This window comes from Convolutriloba macropyga, chromosome 2 (genome assembly GCF_964194025.1).
Source record: "Convolutriloba macropyga chromosome 2, txConMacr16.3, whole genome shotgun sequence".
Taxonomy (NCBI): domain Eukaryota; kingdom Metazoa; phylum Xenacoelomorpha; order Acoela; family Convolutidae; genus Convolutriloba; species Convolutriloba macropyga.
In genome coordinates this window covers 69,442,131-69,460,280 of record NC_134469.1, presented here as the reverse complement: position 1 = coordinate 69,460,280, position 18,150 = coordinate 69,442,131, and the positions used below count along the sequence as shown (strand labels likewise).

Below are 18,150 nucleotides of genomic sequence, written 5' to 3'. Positions count from 1 at the left end.
CCAGGTATTGGGTCTGTTCGGTCTGGTCCAGGTATTGGGTCTGTTCGGTCTGGTCCAGGTATTGGGTCTGTTCAGTCTGTCCCAGGGTTAGTTTTGGTCTGTATTATGTGTTTTGTTTGTTTTATGTGTTTTAAATTGATAGTTCTGGCTGAACGAGAGCCACCCCCTGGGCACTGTGGGTCGTCACAGGCTACGATACTTTGACATCGCCTATCCAATAAAGAGCACCTGGCTTCAGTTCCGCTTCACCCATCTGGACACCTCAACTTTGGACGGCAGGGCCAACATGGCCTCCTTCAGATTCAACATCTACGGATGCCTGGAACAGCGACACGATGCCAATGCTGGAATCGAGAGTCAGTTTTTATTTCGCTTTGAATTATCAACAGTGAAAATTAATGAAATTAAAGTTAAATTGAAAGTACGCTGATCAAAGTCACGCTGTTGCCACGATTTGAATGTCCGCAGCGTGACTTTGATCAGCGTAATGTCCTTTTAACGCCTCATTAAGAAATGAGGAAATTGTTTTCAAATTGATTGCAGCCGACTCAAAACTGCTCTTTCTCTGCCATGCTTCTCAAGTTTTCTCGATTTGCTATTTTCATTGAATACTTTTTTTTCGCACATTGTGATTTGAATGAGTATCGCAAAGCCCTCCTGATAAAAAGGCTCAGCGAACGTGTAGAGTTACATGGTCAAAATAGGTTCTCATAATGAATTAGGTTTATTAAAATGAAACCCTCAGTAACTGCTGTCAACATTGATTTTTTTCGATCATTCAGAGCACGAATAGCATTCATTGTATCAGCTTAATCTAAATTTGAGTATTTTAGTCAGCTGGCATATAAAGATTTTCTTGATTCATGCTCTAAAGGCAAGCTTAAAAAATTGACCCAACGACCAAACAATTTATTCTCAGAACTGAGTTCGACAAAGGTAGCATTTTGGTGAAAGGGAGGCAAGCTATTGTCTTTAGTTTGCTAGGCGAGTGATAATCATTTTGGCGTGGCCCCGGCATCAACTGAAACGAAATGGACTGGGGCACCAGGTTAATTGCAACACATGAAACCCTCCGAAGGAGCATTTCGACCATCTGCAAATACCGCAAACCTCTTGATTTTTTATTCGACCATCAGCTTATGACTGACTGTAACCTTAAATGCGTAAATATCAAATCTGAAAAAATTTGAAATAAAGTATAATTGCAAAAATCACGCAACTATTTTGTCAATAACCGTAGCATCATAAAGACAAACACAATGCGTTCATTAGTTCAGTGAAGTCAGTTAACAATCTATTGAAAATTGAATTTAAAAATTTCGAATTTAAGTTTCAATATAATTTGATTCTGACTAATTGAGTTTTGTCGGATGATCGTAGCACTATTTGGTGCTAGCCAGGCCTAAGGGTTCTCAAAAACTACAACAATTTTGGAGCGCCAATGCAAGTTTTGAAAAACTTATTAAAGGTCGTGTTTTCAAGGTGATTTAGGGTCGTCAAGTTGTGTGAGTTCAAGAAGCAGATTTACTTTCTCAATCCCACTAATCGAAACCTTTGCTTGAGTACCACCGCTTGATGTTTGTGTTCCAAGTATAACAAAACACTCCTTGTCGTGCTTTTGTTTATGAATTTTCGTTGTTCATTATTTGGTCGGGTGACCATAGATGACTTTTTGAAACTTTTATGTGAAGGAATAGCTGTTTGATCCCGTTTCCTGTGATGTCTAGACTATGCATCAATTCAGCCTTCTCTCCGCGTAAAATACTGTCGTCGAGGTGCTGTGAATATTACAGTAAGGTCTTCCTGTTTTATAAAATTAATTGGCACTGGTGCTACGGAGAAAAAAGTTCAGTCTCATCAAAAATCAGTTATTAGGATAGCAGTGACAGCAGATACTTGTTTCAGGAGCTTGTCCATTGACAGTGGAGGTCCCTGAGTCTTATGATCGGGGATTTCTAGTGGACCACGAGAGGCGGGTACTCTACGTATGCGAGAAAGACCTCGTCAGGTGACGTGAAAAACAATTTTTTCTGTAATTGAGTCCAACATTCAGGTGCCAAAAAATCTGGAAATTATTTTTATTATGTCTGAAAAGAAACTTCATTTGCGTTAGAAATTGTGATAAAAATAATACATGTATCGCAATATAAATGTTTCTATGTAGCCTAATACGTAGAAATAGCCTTAAAAATAAAAATGCGCCATAAATTTTTTGCCCTCATCAGAGGTCCCGAACTACAGTGACCTCTAATAAGATCTGTTTAAATCAAGAATATCTGCGACCAGTCAGTGCCGTACTGGATTGATCTTTGATAATAACCACCCATTGATCAAACCGATCCTCACAGGTTATATTGTTACTACCGTTCTCCACATGGTGTTCATGCATCACATTTTGTGGCAACTTTTGTCCAGAACTGTGAGCGCTCAAAGCTATCCATGAATGTTTAGACACATCGGTGATTGTAAGACAATTCAGAGGCTTATTAGTTTCTCTCAAACGAATTTTGTAGCAATAATATTAGTCCTGGGATCTTTCTTCTCAATGCGATTTTTCGCTTGATCGATTTTTCGTCGGACCCATTTGAATTTTCGTCCAAAAAGAGGAAAAACGAGGTAGCGCCCAGAAGGCATTAAGTTCTCTTAGAACCTTTCAGCTCGCTAGTCTCCAAAAAATCATCCAGCTAGGATCAAAAAAATCATCCAGCTTTATTTGTGAGTTTCAAACCATATATAACTACTTTCAATGCAATTGAACTGCCTCTGAGCAGAGAACCTCGTGCGCTCATTATCAGACTTCCCGTGCATTATAATGAACTCCTCGTAACACTTTTAAGATGAAGGCGTCTGTGCGCTCAAGATCAGACAGTCTCCATATCAAAATGACCCCTCATCAGACAACCATAGTGAATAGGAATAGATCAAAGGAAAAACGTTAAATTGAGGTCTCGACATGAAGAGTAGCTATAAATTGATGAGCACTGGGTGGACATTTTGTCGTAATAATCTTTAGTTTGTTGTTTCAGTGATAGCAACAAATGCATGCGGATGGTTATTGAAGAGGCAACTGGTCAGATTGTATGGTCGAGTAAGTTATCTTGCCAAACATTTGACGAATGATCCGAGCTTAGTAACTCTGCTTAACCAAAATCTGTAATCAATGACTCTTCTTTTTGAGATGTTCAGATCCAATTTAGGAAGTTCTGTGGTTCAAAGTCTAGAAGTCTATGAGTGCTTAAAATTGACCATAAAATCACGATATGCATCATCCTTGGTATATTTGAATTGAAAAAGCAAAAGTTTTTTTTTGTTGGCCATTTTGGTCGCCGGGTATCGTCTTTGAATGGATTGAGCAGAAGTCTTTTTGGCTAAACGGCATTTTAGACAAAATTGAAACACCCAATGTCCCGTACTATTCAATTAGATCCCTTTGATCGTTGCCCTGAATAGATTACAATTTTCGTAATGAAAAAATTTTTAAAACTTATCTATGGTGACACGTGGATTACAAAGCACATTTTCTGTCAATCAAAATCATAACAGACAAACATCGAAGGAATTGTTCTCAAACTGCTGAGCTGGGGAAAGGGTTACCGTTAGTATTCACCAGCTCAAATTTGGAGAGCCTACCTTCACTGCGCGAGGAAGGAGAAAAGTAGGGTGCGGACTCGGGTCAAAATGGTAGGGAGCAAAAAAGCGTGAGGGAATATCCAAACCACCTAAAACTCCCCCTTTCCACCGTAAATTTGCGTTTATGCAGTGGATGTGTCTGTACTCGTGGCACTGGGGGGTGCAACTTAAAAATCTGCCCTTAACATCATTAACTTCTAGATTCATCTCTCCCCCTGCTCAACTGTCCTCTACATCTGTAGTTGTTTTCACTTAGTCGCCTTTTCACACTCTTCCGACTGTTATTTTTGCAAAACACAAATTGAAGCAATTATTCGAAGTAGCCATGATTACAAATGTCTTTAACAGGAACACTGAAATATCACAACCCTCGTTTCGCTATGATTTTACTGCATATTAAATCACGTACATGGTAAATTATTTTGCAACATAAAGCAGCTCCTCAGAAAATTGAAGCTCAGCAAGATCAATCAGTCGCAAAGTAAAGTTATCTTAACCAAATACAGGCAGTTATTTGCAAAAAAAATGAAGCCATCAGTTTACACGAAAGAAGTAGCAAACAAAAAAAAGAGGACGAGAAAAGAAGAGTTCTTCGCATCTAAAAATTGCACAAATAGAAAAAGCTCCATCGAATAAATATCTACTAAAAAGTGAACCTCACGCTCCCGTATAAAATTAATTCACAAGTCACCGAATATCCAGCAATAATTATTGGTTGTTGATTATGACAAAGTGTGACTTTTTACGAGAACTCGATTTAAAGTTATTTTCAGTTCATTGGCTCCATATTTGAACAACTTCGAATATTGAACAATCTAAATCAGACACATTTTTTGTCCAATATATACGTGACAAATCGACATATACTTAGCACGAAATTAAATTTTCTCTTACTTTTTTGTATTAAAAAAAACTGGAGTTTTGTTTCTTAATCACCGAACGCAGGTGGTTTCCATGTATTGAATATTCAGTCAATTTTCAATTGTGATACAAAAGATAAGCTGCAGGGTCGGAAATGATCATGTTCTTCCTTGTTTTTTTCAAATGACTAATTCTTGTTCTTCTTGTTAATTATCCCCATGTCATCAATTCGGATAATGAAAGTTGTATGGAACACTTATACATATAGTTGAATTATTTTGTAGCAATTTTTATGTTACTGCTAAATTTATGTAACAACAGTGCTAACTTTTTATCATTTGAAGTGAAAACATTTTAAGGCCTTCTGTAAAAATCATACCAAAATAGACTGTCTATTGCAAAAAAAATTCTCTTTTGAGCAGCACAATGTTCAAAGTCAGTTTCAGTCTCAAGTAAGCAGTTTGAAAAAAAGCTCCTTCCTCATGTGGTTACATTTCCTGTTATGTTTTTACATGTCCCTTAAAAATTCATTCTGTTGACTTATGTCAATTAAACAACTAAAAAGCTGTAAAATTACGTTGTAGAAGTTTTATAAAACATAGTTTCAATTCGTGCAAAAATTTGCTAAAAAAAGATTTTCAACTTTTCCTCAAAATGTTTCTTGATTTGACTTTCTTATTTTTACTTAAAACAAAAACCGTTGAGGTGGTTTGTTAAGGTATTAAAAAAGTTTTTTGTTCTGAAAAGCATCGTCAGCAAAAAACCCATTGAGCGCTATGAATCTAAAGTCACCTAAAGCATCTGGATCAATCAACAGGTTGTAGAGATTCTCACCACATTGTTTTCTGTTGTTCTCAACTCATATATCCCTTATCTTCTGAAATCTGCCATGCTTCAATCAAATGAATTGTATTTTAAATGGCATCTGGGAGGGAGGTCTGAGGCTTGGCGTAATAACCTCAAAGTTGAAAAAAACCTTCTTTGAAATTAAAAAAATATGTTCTTTCTCCATTTTACCTGAAAAAATTAAATTATGTGTCCATACTTTAGCCATTAAATCAAATAATCATAGATCTAGAAACCTTAAAGTTTGCGCAAAAATAATTTGAGACGCCAGAGAAGCAACAAAAGCAATAAATAATATTTTTTGTTAATTCTCCATTCTCTAGGATATTTTTCTGTTTTTTTTGTACATCAATAGTATGACAGTTGTTTCATTGGTTGCGGCCCCGACAAAATAAAAGCAGAGAACCGATTAAAATAATAACAATTTTTAAAAATTTGTATACGGTTTTGAAGAAATTAATTGTTGTACTTTATCTTTTTTATGAAAATAAGTTTTTTCAATTGCTCTCAAACGACGTTTGTATCAATTATGTTAGCTCTGTGATCTTTGTTATATGCTTGGTCGCGTGAAAATTTCTCATTCAACTCATGTGACTTTTTGCTTTCAAAAATTTGATAAACAGGTAGTTCTCGGAGGGTATTAGGCTCTCATAGAGCCCAAAGCCTTACTATACCTAAGAATGCAATTCACCAAAACTGTTTTGAAGAGACAATTTCATGGTGTCAAAGGCTGTTCTTAATCTTAAAGTTTGACCCGCCACAGTTATATCTGCTCCCTTGATTACATCCCCTCTCAACACTCCTATTCATTATCCACCCTCCTCCACCTATCGACTTGAAACCCCCTTCCACATGGTCTTTGCAACCCTACCCGTCCCCTCCCTTGACACCCACCCCACATACTGGTCAACCCCTAATACTAGCATCCCTAAGCCCCAGCTAGCTACTACAGAAACCAACCGCATTGCTGGTCGTTTGAGTGCAATTCGCGCCAGTTGTTATACAATAGTCGGTTATGTTTAATTTTTTTATTCCATATCCTATGAATGTTTTTTGTACAGGCTAATTTTTGAAATACAAGAATATAAAGTACTATAGATTTTAAGAAGAAGAGAGAGAGAGAGAGTGCTCGAGAAAAGTTAAAAAATGTTCAATTTAATGTCTTTTGTGTAATCACAAATTTGTGTAATCAAATAGGACCACATTTTTTGTAAAGTTTTGCGCCTATTTTTCTCCCAATTTTGTTTTTTTTTAAAATTCAATAATTTATTTTTCTCCTCAATAAACTTTCCTTTTTTCGTTTTCCTTTCAAAATTTCGAACAGTGTCCAATTTTTCAGCCCGCGATAAAATTAGTATTTTTTTTGATAAAGATCAAAATTAACCTCTGCGGGTTACAAGCTGATGCTACAAAACCGGACCCGCATATATATTCCCCCGTTTTGAAACAACAATAAAATTCACTATTTAGTTCATTGCGAGGATTACTGGAAAATGCTGCAAATGTTTATAAACTAGTCAAACTGGGACCGTTACTGCTAGGATCTTACAAGACTCGAGCAAATATCAGCGGTTTTATCGGAAAACTATAAAGACTAACAGGGCAGCCGTCATAGCTACGGTGGCGCGCATTACGGTATAACAGAAAGATTGAAATCTAGTTCTTGGGGTCGTATATCCTCATGTGAGCAATTTTTGGTCTGAGATGAGACCTGACCCATGTTGCGACATTTTTTAAGTGTAGGTAAACAGATAACTGTTAGGTTTCAGAATAATTATTAATCTTAGCATTCTAAGGTTGTGTTAATTCACTTGAGACCCCCGCTTAGCAAATACTGTTATCGATTGCCGCTCAAGCAAAGTTTTGAAGGTATAGATTTGATCTCAAAAAGGCATTATTGCAGGAATCTGATTAATATTAAGTATGTTACGCTTTGTCTTATTTTTCTGGTGTGTCGAATGTACTTCAAACTTGTTTGGAAATTGGAAAAAGTTACTGTAAAATTAAAAGCAACATTCAACAGTAAATTATTTATTTTCTAATTATTTATTTTTTTGATTTTTAGGGCTGCCAGACATAATTCACAGTGTGATTGGCTACCTGTTTGATCCACACTTCAAAGTGTTTGCTGTCGGTAGAAGCCAGATGGCCTACCTGTCCAGTGACGATGCCGGAATCACTTGGAAGTCCGCCCAGACTCAGGTGAACATTCTAAGCTCATTCCCATCTTCAGTTCTCCAACTTGGATCTCGGACGGAACGAATATAAGAGAATATTCATTTCAGATCAAAAATTCAGTTTCAAGCAGAACAAAGAAAAATAATTATTTTGAAATTTCTTTTCAAAATGAGTTCAAAACGAGTTTAAGTTCAAAATCATTTGAACAATTACACTGATTATGGCTTAAGAGACAAAAAACGTCAATAATTTCTTCGTTGGGATATTGTATTAATTGTCGATGAAAACTCAACCACATCACATTCATTGTATGGTCTCATTACACAGTTGAAAAGCACTATCCCCACCCAAGCATTTCCATTCAAAGCGAAAGATAGTCCTAATGTAACTTTCATAAACAATAAAAAAATGTCAACGCGCTCAAAAGCAGTCATTTTCTCAAGAGAACTATGTTTCAAACCATTTTGATTGGTCTATCAGTATTCCTGAGTGGATCAGATTCAAAAAAGTTTAATTTCTACAGTATGTCTTCCTTTCCGCTTATCATTTTGATAATGCAGGACTGGTGGGAGGCGCGAAGACAATCGAGCAAGTTCTTCGAGGCAGCAGTTGTGATCCCTGACGAGTTCCCTGTGGTCGACATCCGAATTGTGTCCTCACAGCTCACTGCCTCCTGGGGTGATGTCGACTTCAAAGGTTTGCTTATTTGTCTCATGCAGACCTTTAAAAGCAGCATATATTAAATACTTTAGCTCAGTCGAGGATCCCGTTCTATTTCCCCTGCAAAGACGGAAAAAAGGAGCGGAATGAGTGCAAAGCGGAAAATGTGATGTAGGATTTAAGCGGTATGAGAAAAACATCTACGAGCGGATTGAGTAAACAAAACGTAAGAAATCAAATCAAGGAAGGAGCCAAAAAACGATCAGGAAGATGGAATGAGCGAAATACTATTTAAAAAATTTAGCAGAACGAGGGAAATGCAAAATGAGAGATCGGAATGGGAAATAAGAGATGCCGCAAGAATAACTGTTTGAGAAGCAGCAGAATAAGCGGACAAAGCTTCAGAAATCAGCGGAGTGAGTCAATAAAACACAGAAATAAGTGTAATGAGTGAAATACTATAAGAGAATGAGCAGAATAAGAGATTCAAAATGCGAAATTGGAAAAAGCGTAATGAGTGGGATAAACCGTATAGAAAGTGCGGAATGAATTGAGAGAATAATTAGAAATCAGCGGAATAAGTGTAAAGAAATCAAGGAAACGAGTAGAATGAAAAAAAATCCTGGATAAAAACACAAATTCATTATTTGTTTCATAAGTTGTAAAGAAAAGCATATTTTTTAATTCTTTTTTGTTTTCGATACCACTGTAAACTGTCCAATAAATTAATATGCTTGCTATTCCAGCCAATGAATTACGGAATTACGGAAAGATGACTGAACTGAGAATGAAGTTTTATGATAATGGTTGATTTCCTATCTTATGAAAGCGCTGCTTATTGTATGAAAGGTGATGCTTACCTTTGAAGAAAATAAATGATCCACCATCACCATAGTACCTCCTCCAAGAAATCCCTTCAACCCCCTGTTACTAGCGAAGCTACTAACTGAAGAATCTGGTCTTCTTGAAGGTGACAGCACACGCAATGAGTGTAAAGCCACACCCAGAGGGAGCCTAAACTTTTCTATCTAAGGTGAGTTTTTTTTGGCCGCCGGTATCTCTGTGGCAGGGGTTACTTCCACGGAAGGAACGGACGTTCCGAGGTGCTCATTAAACTTCGCCTTAACCAATTCTATTCTCTCCACTTATGTTCCAAATCCCGAAGATGAACTATAAGTAATTCTCTCGGAGTCTTTCTTTTTTTTGGAAATCGTAGGCTGTTGCCTATTCATGTTGATTTATTGAATAAATGAGAATAATTAGTATGTAAAATTAGTACTGCACCAAAATTAACAAACCACGACTGCGAACCAAACTATTAAATGCATAAACTTCTCCTCCTGTGTCCAAACGCACTGATGTGGATACAACATCTATTTTCCCAAAATGACACAACTTAGTTGAGCAGTTTATAATTGGAACAATTTTGTATCAATATGTTTGAATAACTTTGGGGAGAGATTCGAATTCTACACAAAGAACACGTAAAATGCAAAAAAAACAACGATCTAAGTTGCAATAAATTGATTGGTTAACAATTTGTACCTTTCCCTCATAACATTAACAGATTTAAAATGACCAAAAAATTTCGTATTTTGATGAAGGATGTCAGTAGCACAAGAATTCGAACTTTTGATTGTCAACTTACTCTGCTTCTTTGTTTTCCCAATAGCAGCAACCAGAGATTCAGCACACACTTATTGTGTGAGTTAGACAAGGCAGGGTAGACCAGAGAGTATAGCACACCAGAGAAGAGTTGGTTTTCTTACTTTTTTTGCTGGTTCGAATACGAACCAGAAGGCAGAGACGGAGAAATAACAATAAGGCTAGCTTCGAAGCGGACAGGGATGTAGAAGAGCCAGCGGAGTGTGCTAGGCACGCCAGAGAAATGCAGTAACGAAATACGGTTCTCAAGATACCGATTATCTGAAGTGGACGTTCAGCACAAGTCAGCGGTTGTTCTACCAACTACTATTGAGGGGAGGATAACAGTTGTTGTAAGTCGCGCGGAACGACTAAGACAGTATTTAAGAAGGCGACAAAAGGATATTCCGCGGGGCAGAGACCGGGAACGATTGACCCAAGAGAGTGATGGTCACGAGAAACGATCAGTAGCATACTCTCTAGTAAATTTACCCCTGGACGCAATCGGCTTCAAAGATTGAGCAATTCTACAATTATACCTGAAAATCATGTCTTTAAATAGTAGACAATTAATCCTAATACTATTTTGAGGTTATTCGAAGTTGCAATGCAATCGCAATTTTCCCCTAAACGTCCGTATTTTCCTGATTTTCAGATTAGATTTTATTAAACTCTTCAGGCCAATTTAGGGTGCTCGTTTCTGTGAAAGGTTGAGATGAGCCGCAAATGATGCTTCATTATTTTTCATCATATTTCGTCACAATTTTATAAAAAATTATTTGGCAGCTAATATATATATATATATATATATATATATATATATATATATATATATATATATATATATATATGAGGAGTCATTGCAAATGAGTGGAAAAAATTTTGTGCTGGTTTGGTTTACCCGAGTAAGAACGCAACAGGTAGCAAATAGCTCAAGAAGGAATAACCGGTCCCTGCTTTTTCTCGCGCTTAATTTTGAAGTGTTCGTGCAATCAGATACTTACGCCTCTCTGTAAGCTACGTTACTCACCCCTCTTAGTTCAATACGTTCAATACTCCTTTTAGGATATTTTTCATCAAAAAAGTTGCCACCAAAATGTCCATCCAACTTCATATTAAAGAGATGGAAATTAAAGAAATTAAATTTTATATAAAAGAGATGAGAATTGGCTATGTGACTAATGCAGTCAAACCCGGGTCGAGGTTTGGCGGTGAATTTTTGTAAGAAATGCGGTGAAATATTTATTTTCACCGCATTCACCGCAATCACCGCATTTCTTACAAAAATTCAGCGCATTCTCCGCTTTTCTTATAAAAATTCACCGCATTCACCGCATTTCTTATAAAAATTTACCCAAAAACCTCGACCCGGGAATATTTTCAGCCAATGACGAGGGCATCTACATGTTCGAGGAAGGCAGTGACTCACAGAACCTCTCGTCCTATCGAATGGTCTATTCCTGGTCACAGTGTTGTGCTGCTGCTTAAAGTGAAAGGAACTTGTTACAGCAAGATGAAACTAAAACAATGATGTACCGATACAAACTATTCCTGACATTACACCGACAAAAAAGACCATAATTCCTATCTTTCCGAAATAAATCATATGAAATTTAACAATACTTACATCGTAAAGAATTATATCCAGGCAAATCTATTCATTACATAGTCTTTAAACAAAAAAATCTTGCATTTTTTGTTCAATTTTTTGCATTTTGCCTCCACAACCACGTCCACCATCTGAGCAAGGTATACAATTCACGTACACACTAGAAAGTAGCAAAGAGCTCCCTGGAGATCATGGATCTCCGCAGTTATTCCTACCTTATGAATCCAATTCTACAGCTCCCGTAGAAGTCGATACGGCGCCTATTGCATCTATGTTGATGAGAGTCATTCTCTTTATCATTTACCAACCATTTTTAAAAGCAATAGTGCAAGAAAAGTACTAGAAAAGCGTTTCTGCTGATTTCAAGTTCATAAATGACGACTTCAAGCAAAAACCGTTCGACCGATTTCAAACAAATCACAAATGTATTGCAGAGCACGGACCTCAAAAAGAGCTTGATTTAATTTGTTAATTAATTGCTCTCAAACGAAGTTTGTAGCAATTATATTAGTCCTGTGGGTCTTTTTTCTTTTTTTAATGCGATTTTTCGCTTGACCTATATTTCGTCTTACCCACTTGACCCACTTGAGGTTGAAGACCCGCCACTGTCTAAACCCCCCCCCCAATATTGCCCCCGACTCCCCATAGATCTGTTGCACTCCCACCACACTGCTACCTCCCCCGTCAGCAACCCGGTCCCGGTGAACCCTCCACCCGTGGCTAGCTACCCAACCGCTCACTTAAAACACGCAAATTTTTACTCGTTTTCACAATTATCTTCATGCTTTCTGAAAATTTTGGTCATTTTTTAGTATTATCAGCCATAGGTGTCAAAGAAACTACTCTAGGGTTTGATATTAGTGTTACTGTATAGTTTCTAGGTGTAATGGAATAGTTTTCAAGATTCTAACATAACGAATTTTTGCATGTTTCGGCAAAACATGCTAACTTTCTTCATTTTTTTGACATTGAGTGTCAATATTCAGGATTTTGTCATTTTTTGAGGTTTATCAGAGCTAGGTGTCAACAAAACTACTCTAGGGTTTGGTATTAGTGTTACTGTATAGTTTCTAGGTTTAATGGAATATTTTTCAAGAACCTAACATCACGAATTTTTCCATGTTTCGACAAAACCTGCAACTTTCTTCATTTTATGACATTTAGTGTCATTATTGAGAATTTAGTCATTTTATGATTAGTTTAATCAGCTCTAGGTGTCGAAAAACCTACTACAGATTTTGATAATAGGGTTACTGCATAGTTTGTAGATGTAATGGAATGTTTTCCAAGATTTTAACATGACGAGTTTCAGCATTTGTTGACATAACTTTTTAAATTTGTTGACATTTATTGTCATTGTTCAGGGTTTTTCGCCTCAGGTGTCAGAAAATCCCGTTAGGGTTTGATTTATACTAGGTTGCTGCATAGTTTCTGGTGGTAATGGAATAGTTCTAAACAATTTAACATCACTTTTAGCAATTGTTTGATAAAACTTGCAATTTTTTTCAATTTTTCCAACAGTTATTGTCATTAAGTTTTTCCAGCCCCAGGAAGACCCAAAAAAGGTTTGATGATGGATTACTGAATTTTTTTGGGCGCGAAATTGTTTTTTGCTTTTTATTGACAAACATTCAATTTTTTCAAATTTTTTGAATATTTTTGTCATTATTTAGTTTTCTCCATCCTCAAGAGCTAAAAAAAACCTCCTCTAGGGTTTTTTAATAAGTTACTGCATAGTTTATAGATGTAATGCAATGTTTTTCAAGATTTTAATATCACGAAATCAACCAACTTTTTAACGAAGTTTTTGCAATTTTGTTCAAGTTTTTAATTATTTTTTGAGACTTTTTGATTTTTTCGCGCACAGGTGCCCTCCTCCGAGAATTGACAGTCAGCTGTTGCATAGTTTCAAGAGTTAATAGATTGGTATTTTGGTATTATCAGTATTTTAATGTCTTGAGTTTTGGCAAATTTTTGATGAAATTTGACTTTAACACGTTTGGAAAAGTTAGAACAATGTTCCAAATTCATGGACCCCTATGGGCAGCCAAAGGTTTTGTGGAAGTTAGGCCATTATTCACTAAAATACATCAAAAAGTGTTACTGCAATATCCAAGTGGTAATATATTGTAATTAAGTGACTATAGCTACCGACTTCGAAGCAAAATAGCTTAGAAAACAATTAAAAATGGACCAGATTCTTTGAATTTTTAGTTTTTTACGAGGTAGTTCATCCCCCAACTCCTGCACATTTTGGTGCCTTTTTTCAACTGGTAGTATTGATTTACTTACACGAAAAATATTGATTAATTACTCTCAAACGAAGTCTGTAGCTATTGTATTAGCCCTGTTGGTGTTTTAAATACAATTTTTTGCTTGACCCTTTTTTCGTCGGAACAATTTGATTTTTGTCCTCTAAAAAGAGATAATCAGGAAGCGCCCAGCGGCCATGAAGTTCTCTTAGATCCTTTGAGTTCACTGGTTTCCAGGTATGCGATTCACACAAACTGTTTTTCGAGACTTATACATATGGTGTGATGGACAGTTCTTAGAGTTTGACCCCCCCCCCCACAACCAACCCCCCCGCCCACTGTCGCCGCCCTCGGTGCACTCCCCCCCCCTTCTCCGGTGAGCTCACCTCACGTTCTTTCAATTAAGCTAAAGCCAACATCATTAAACCGTTGCTAGCTACTAACGAAACCAACTGCTCGCCGGTCGTTTGAGAGAAAATCGCCGACGCTAGTCGGTTATGTTTGCGTCATTGAGTCTTTTCTGTTGGCCCAGGCAATTAAAAGTCACTAAATTGCATCAAAAACAGGCAGAGTGGTTTAAAAAAACAGTTTATTATGATTTCCTTGTCTACATTATTAAGTTAAAAAAAGAAAAAGAAACTATGCATTTAATTTTTCGAAACGCTATCTCTGGGACAACTAATAAAAAAAAGTTATCGTAGTACAGCCAAGAACAACTGAAGTAGAGAGAACGGAAAATTGTATAGCTTACTTTGCTTATCGCTATGGTTTTAAATTATAGCTCACAAAGAGAATGACGAAGCCTTTTTTGAAAGCGAGTCCTTTAGTCATACTTTTAGAAAACTGTTTGAACTCTTGAACCACAATTCCAGTTCATCAAAAACTAAAAACAAGGAGGTTCAGTAATTTGCTTTTGCACATAAAGTTTCGACCCGGCTCATCCACATTCTTGAATTAATTGGCCGCCAGATGTGGAACAGATAGAAAATTTTTAGTAATATGGCGTTCAAAAAAACCCCCTATGAAACAAATAATGCCAAGTTAAAGGGCCGCTTAAAATTGTTGTTATAATGACAACTAAGAAAGACAACAATAAAAATCAGTTCACAAACATTCATCAAACATTCATTACGAAAAAAATCGTTGTCTTTATTTAAAAAAATAATAAACCAATCGAACTCGCATCAGAAAAAACCTAAGAAAACTAGATGACCTATTTCTTGATAGAAAAGATATGGGACGTGACTACAATGCCATTGGGTACCAGATCGACTGAAAAGGGGTGAAACGGGGCGAACTTCAAAAATTTTGTCTACGTTTGAAAAGAAAAATTCACAGTGAAATAAATCATTAGGTTTTAACTGATATCAGTGCAATTTCCTTTTATATCTTCATCGAGACCTGTCATTATTCATTCTCTGTCTTACTACTACAAAAAGACGGACAAATACCGGCAAAAACAAAAAAAACTTCCATCAAACTTGAAAAAATGACAGAGAAACCGTTAACAACGTTAGTTTGTCACTAAGAACATTAAACATGCTCCATTGCCCAATTTTTTCTAAAGCCAATGGAACCTAATTTTAATGTTATAATTCAAAAGAAAAGAAAATCTTCTACAATGTACAGAAATATAAAGGTCACAAAAAATTTGCGAAACCTCGTATTATCAAAGCCGACAAATAAATGGTTGAAAACATACCTTTAATAAAAATTCATTTATAGCTCACTGGAGGCGGGTTGTAGCCTGTCATTAAGCAAACTTAAATACAAATCAACAAAAAATGATTTAAAATATGGCGTAGCTAAACAAACCAAACAAGTTTCAGAAAACTTGTTTATAAACTAGGTCAGAAAACAAATTATTTGCAAAAGTCATAACAAACATAATTCTTCAAATAACAAAGATTGTTTTACCGCAACTCATGAAACCAATTGCGCCCGCTATTAAGAGTACGTTGCCAGACTACAAAATAACTTCAATTAAAAGCAGAAGCCAAGTCATAACAAAAATTTTTTTAAAACTGACAACAATTTGTTGAAAGCACTATAATTATGAGAAGTTATCTGCAAGATCTGTAAATCATCATTTGTATCTCACCTAAACATCCACACGTTTTCCTTGTAAAATTACGCCGCGAAAATGGCACCAAAAATACACAAAATTTTGAAACTGTCCAAAACTGCAAATTTACGAAATTAAATGGTCATCAGTTAAAACACATAACCATAAGAAAAATAATATAGGAATCAACCAAAGTATTAGACAATTTTACCAATAGGGTTAAGATGCATGATGAAGAAAATGAGAGCCAAAAGAAAACAGTTGACAAAAACCCTTCACTTTAATTTCAGAAAAGTCTTTTGAAAGTCTTTAAAGCAGGTGGCTAAAAATTGAATCTTTTGAAAAGGTTTATTTATACGTCGTGGGAAAGCCGCTGAGACCAACAACTATCAAGTATGTTTCGTACAACAACTAAAAAAAGACAAAAGCAGAGGCCGAAAATAGAGAAAAAAATCGTAATGTTTTGCAGGAGGGAGAACCAAGTCTCAGCCCACACAAGCAAACTTCTTCGACAGACCCAAATAATATGTAATGATGCGCGTTTTCAGAGATGATGAACCTAAAAAAGAAGATGAACCTAAAAAATGTGCAATTATGCTCAAAATAACAAAAAATTGAAAACTAGAAGTTCAGAGAGATAAGATAAAAATGATGGCAAAGTTCCTCAACACTTTTAAAAAAGCATAATCAAAATCTTAAGAGAATTAGAGACTAACCGAATTTTCTGGGTGCATTCAAATAACCTCCGAAAGAAGTCTATTGTAATTTTGATTGTTTAAACTAAGTCAGTCGACTATAAAATTACAACGAATGATGAAAAAACATTAAAAAAAAGTCAGAAGATTTTGCAAAAATATTTGGTTAAAGCCATGAAAACCATGAGTTGAACACTGAATGCATAGTATATAAGTGTTGGTCTTTTTTGAAAAATGATCAGTTAATAATTGAGTTGTTGTCATAATTGAACAAAAAAACAGTAATGCCGAAATATTTTTTTTAAAAAAGGCCGCGCCCCAATTAAATATAAAAATTTTTTAAGTAGCGATCCATGGTGAGATCAAGAAAAGCCCTAATATTGATCTCTTGTAACAAAAATTTTACGATACCACAGTGTTCAGGGCACTATAATTATATGATATCATCTGCGAGAACTGTAAATCATGACTTGCTTCTCATCTGGACATCGAGGGGTCTTCCCTATAAAAACACTACACAAAATTGACAGGAAAATGCAACCCATAAATTAAACAGTATAGAATACTCAAAAGTTTTTTTATGGAATTAAATGGTCGAAGCTCTCAGTCAAAAAAATGACCAACAGAGAAAACAACGTTGGAATCAACAAAATTGAAAGGATTTGAGATTTTGTGAGATTGGGTTCCTTGGCTACGAAAAAGCAAGCCAAATAGAGACAACTAGAGATATCTGTTTTTTTAAAAAAATGAATTTGAATGTCATTAAAGCAAATGTTTATAAACTGAAAGCTTTAAATGGGCTCATTTAGACATCCCAGGAAAGCAATTGAGACCTACTATTATCAGTTATATTTCAAAAAAACAACAAAATCCACTAATTATTGCAAAAAAAACCGTCTCAGAAAAAAATTATTCATCAAAATCATTTAGCAGTTTCAGATAACCATTTTTAAGCGTGCACTATCCCAACTATGCTTTCTTTTAATCGGACCTGTCAATAATGTGATGTTTTGACAGAGAAAAAAAAGAAACTATAAAATGTGAATTTATACCCAACAGTCGAAAAAAAATGAAAATTGTAGTTTTAAAACCAAGAGACGTTTCATTAGATTAATAAAGCCGTTACAAGCATTAATTCATAAATCACAGGAATCGGGTTTCACCTGTTATGACTAAGACAACGCCAGAAGTTGAGAGAAAAAGATCGAAAAGACAAAGTTTAAAAATTCATCGACACTTTCTAAAACAAACATATCCAAAGTCCTAAGTGATATTATATAGCAACTGAAAGAATTGTCTAAGTTCACTTACATCTCTAGAAAAAGCTAGTTAGATCATTGATTGTTGAGACTAAGTCATTAGACTACAAAATAGGACAAAAGAAAGCAAATTCTTAGAAGTATATAGGAATTTAAGAAAACAAATGGTCAGAGCCATGAAAACCATGAGCTTAAATCTGTAACTAAAATATATTTTCGATGCGCATCATTTTTGTACACCTTATCAGTCGATAATTGAGCACTCGTTAAAAAATGAAACTAACTCTTAATAAAAAAATAATTTATAGCTCATTAAACGCGGATTCTAACATGTCTTTGAAATTACATAGACTGAAAGACAAAATAGCAAAAAAAACATCTTAAATATGGCGTAGGTCAAAGATCCAAACAAGTTTTTGAAAGCAAACATTTCCAAAATTTACAAGTTACA

The 18,150-nt window shown here is 35.6% G+C and overlaps 1 protein-coding gene across 1 annotated transcript in view; it reads left to right on the top strand.

Moving 5' to 3' along the window:
* The window catches only part of LOC142334652 (uncharacterized), a 153,182-nt gene extending 141,725 nt beyond the window's left edge, over positions 1 to 11,457 (top strand). Inside the window, exons 25-30 of the mRNA XM_075382861.1 lie at positions 143 to 356; positions 1,906 to 2,008; positions 3,027 to 3,088; positions 7,403 to 7,539; positions 8,076 to 8,211; positions 11,204 to 11,457. Coding sequence (XP_075238976.1) covers positions 143 to 356; positions 1,906 to 2,008; positions 3,027 to 3,088; positions 7,403 to 7,539; positions 8,076 to 8,211; positions 11,204 to 11,307 — 756 coding nt within the window. The 3' untranslated portion in view covers positions 11,308 to 11,457. The remainder of the gene's footprint in view (positions 1 to 142; positions 357 to 1,905; positions 2,009 to 3,026; positions 3,089 to 7,402; positions 7,540 to 8,075; positions 8,212 to 11,203) is intronic.
* Positions 11,458 to 18,150: the final 6,693 nt, after the last annotated feature.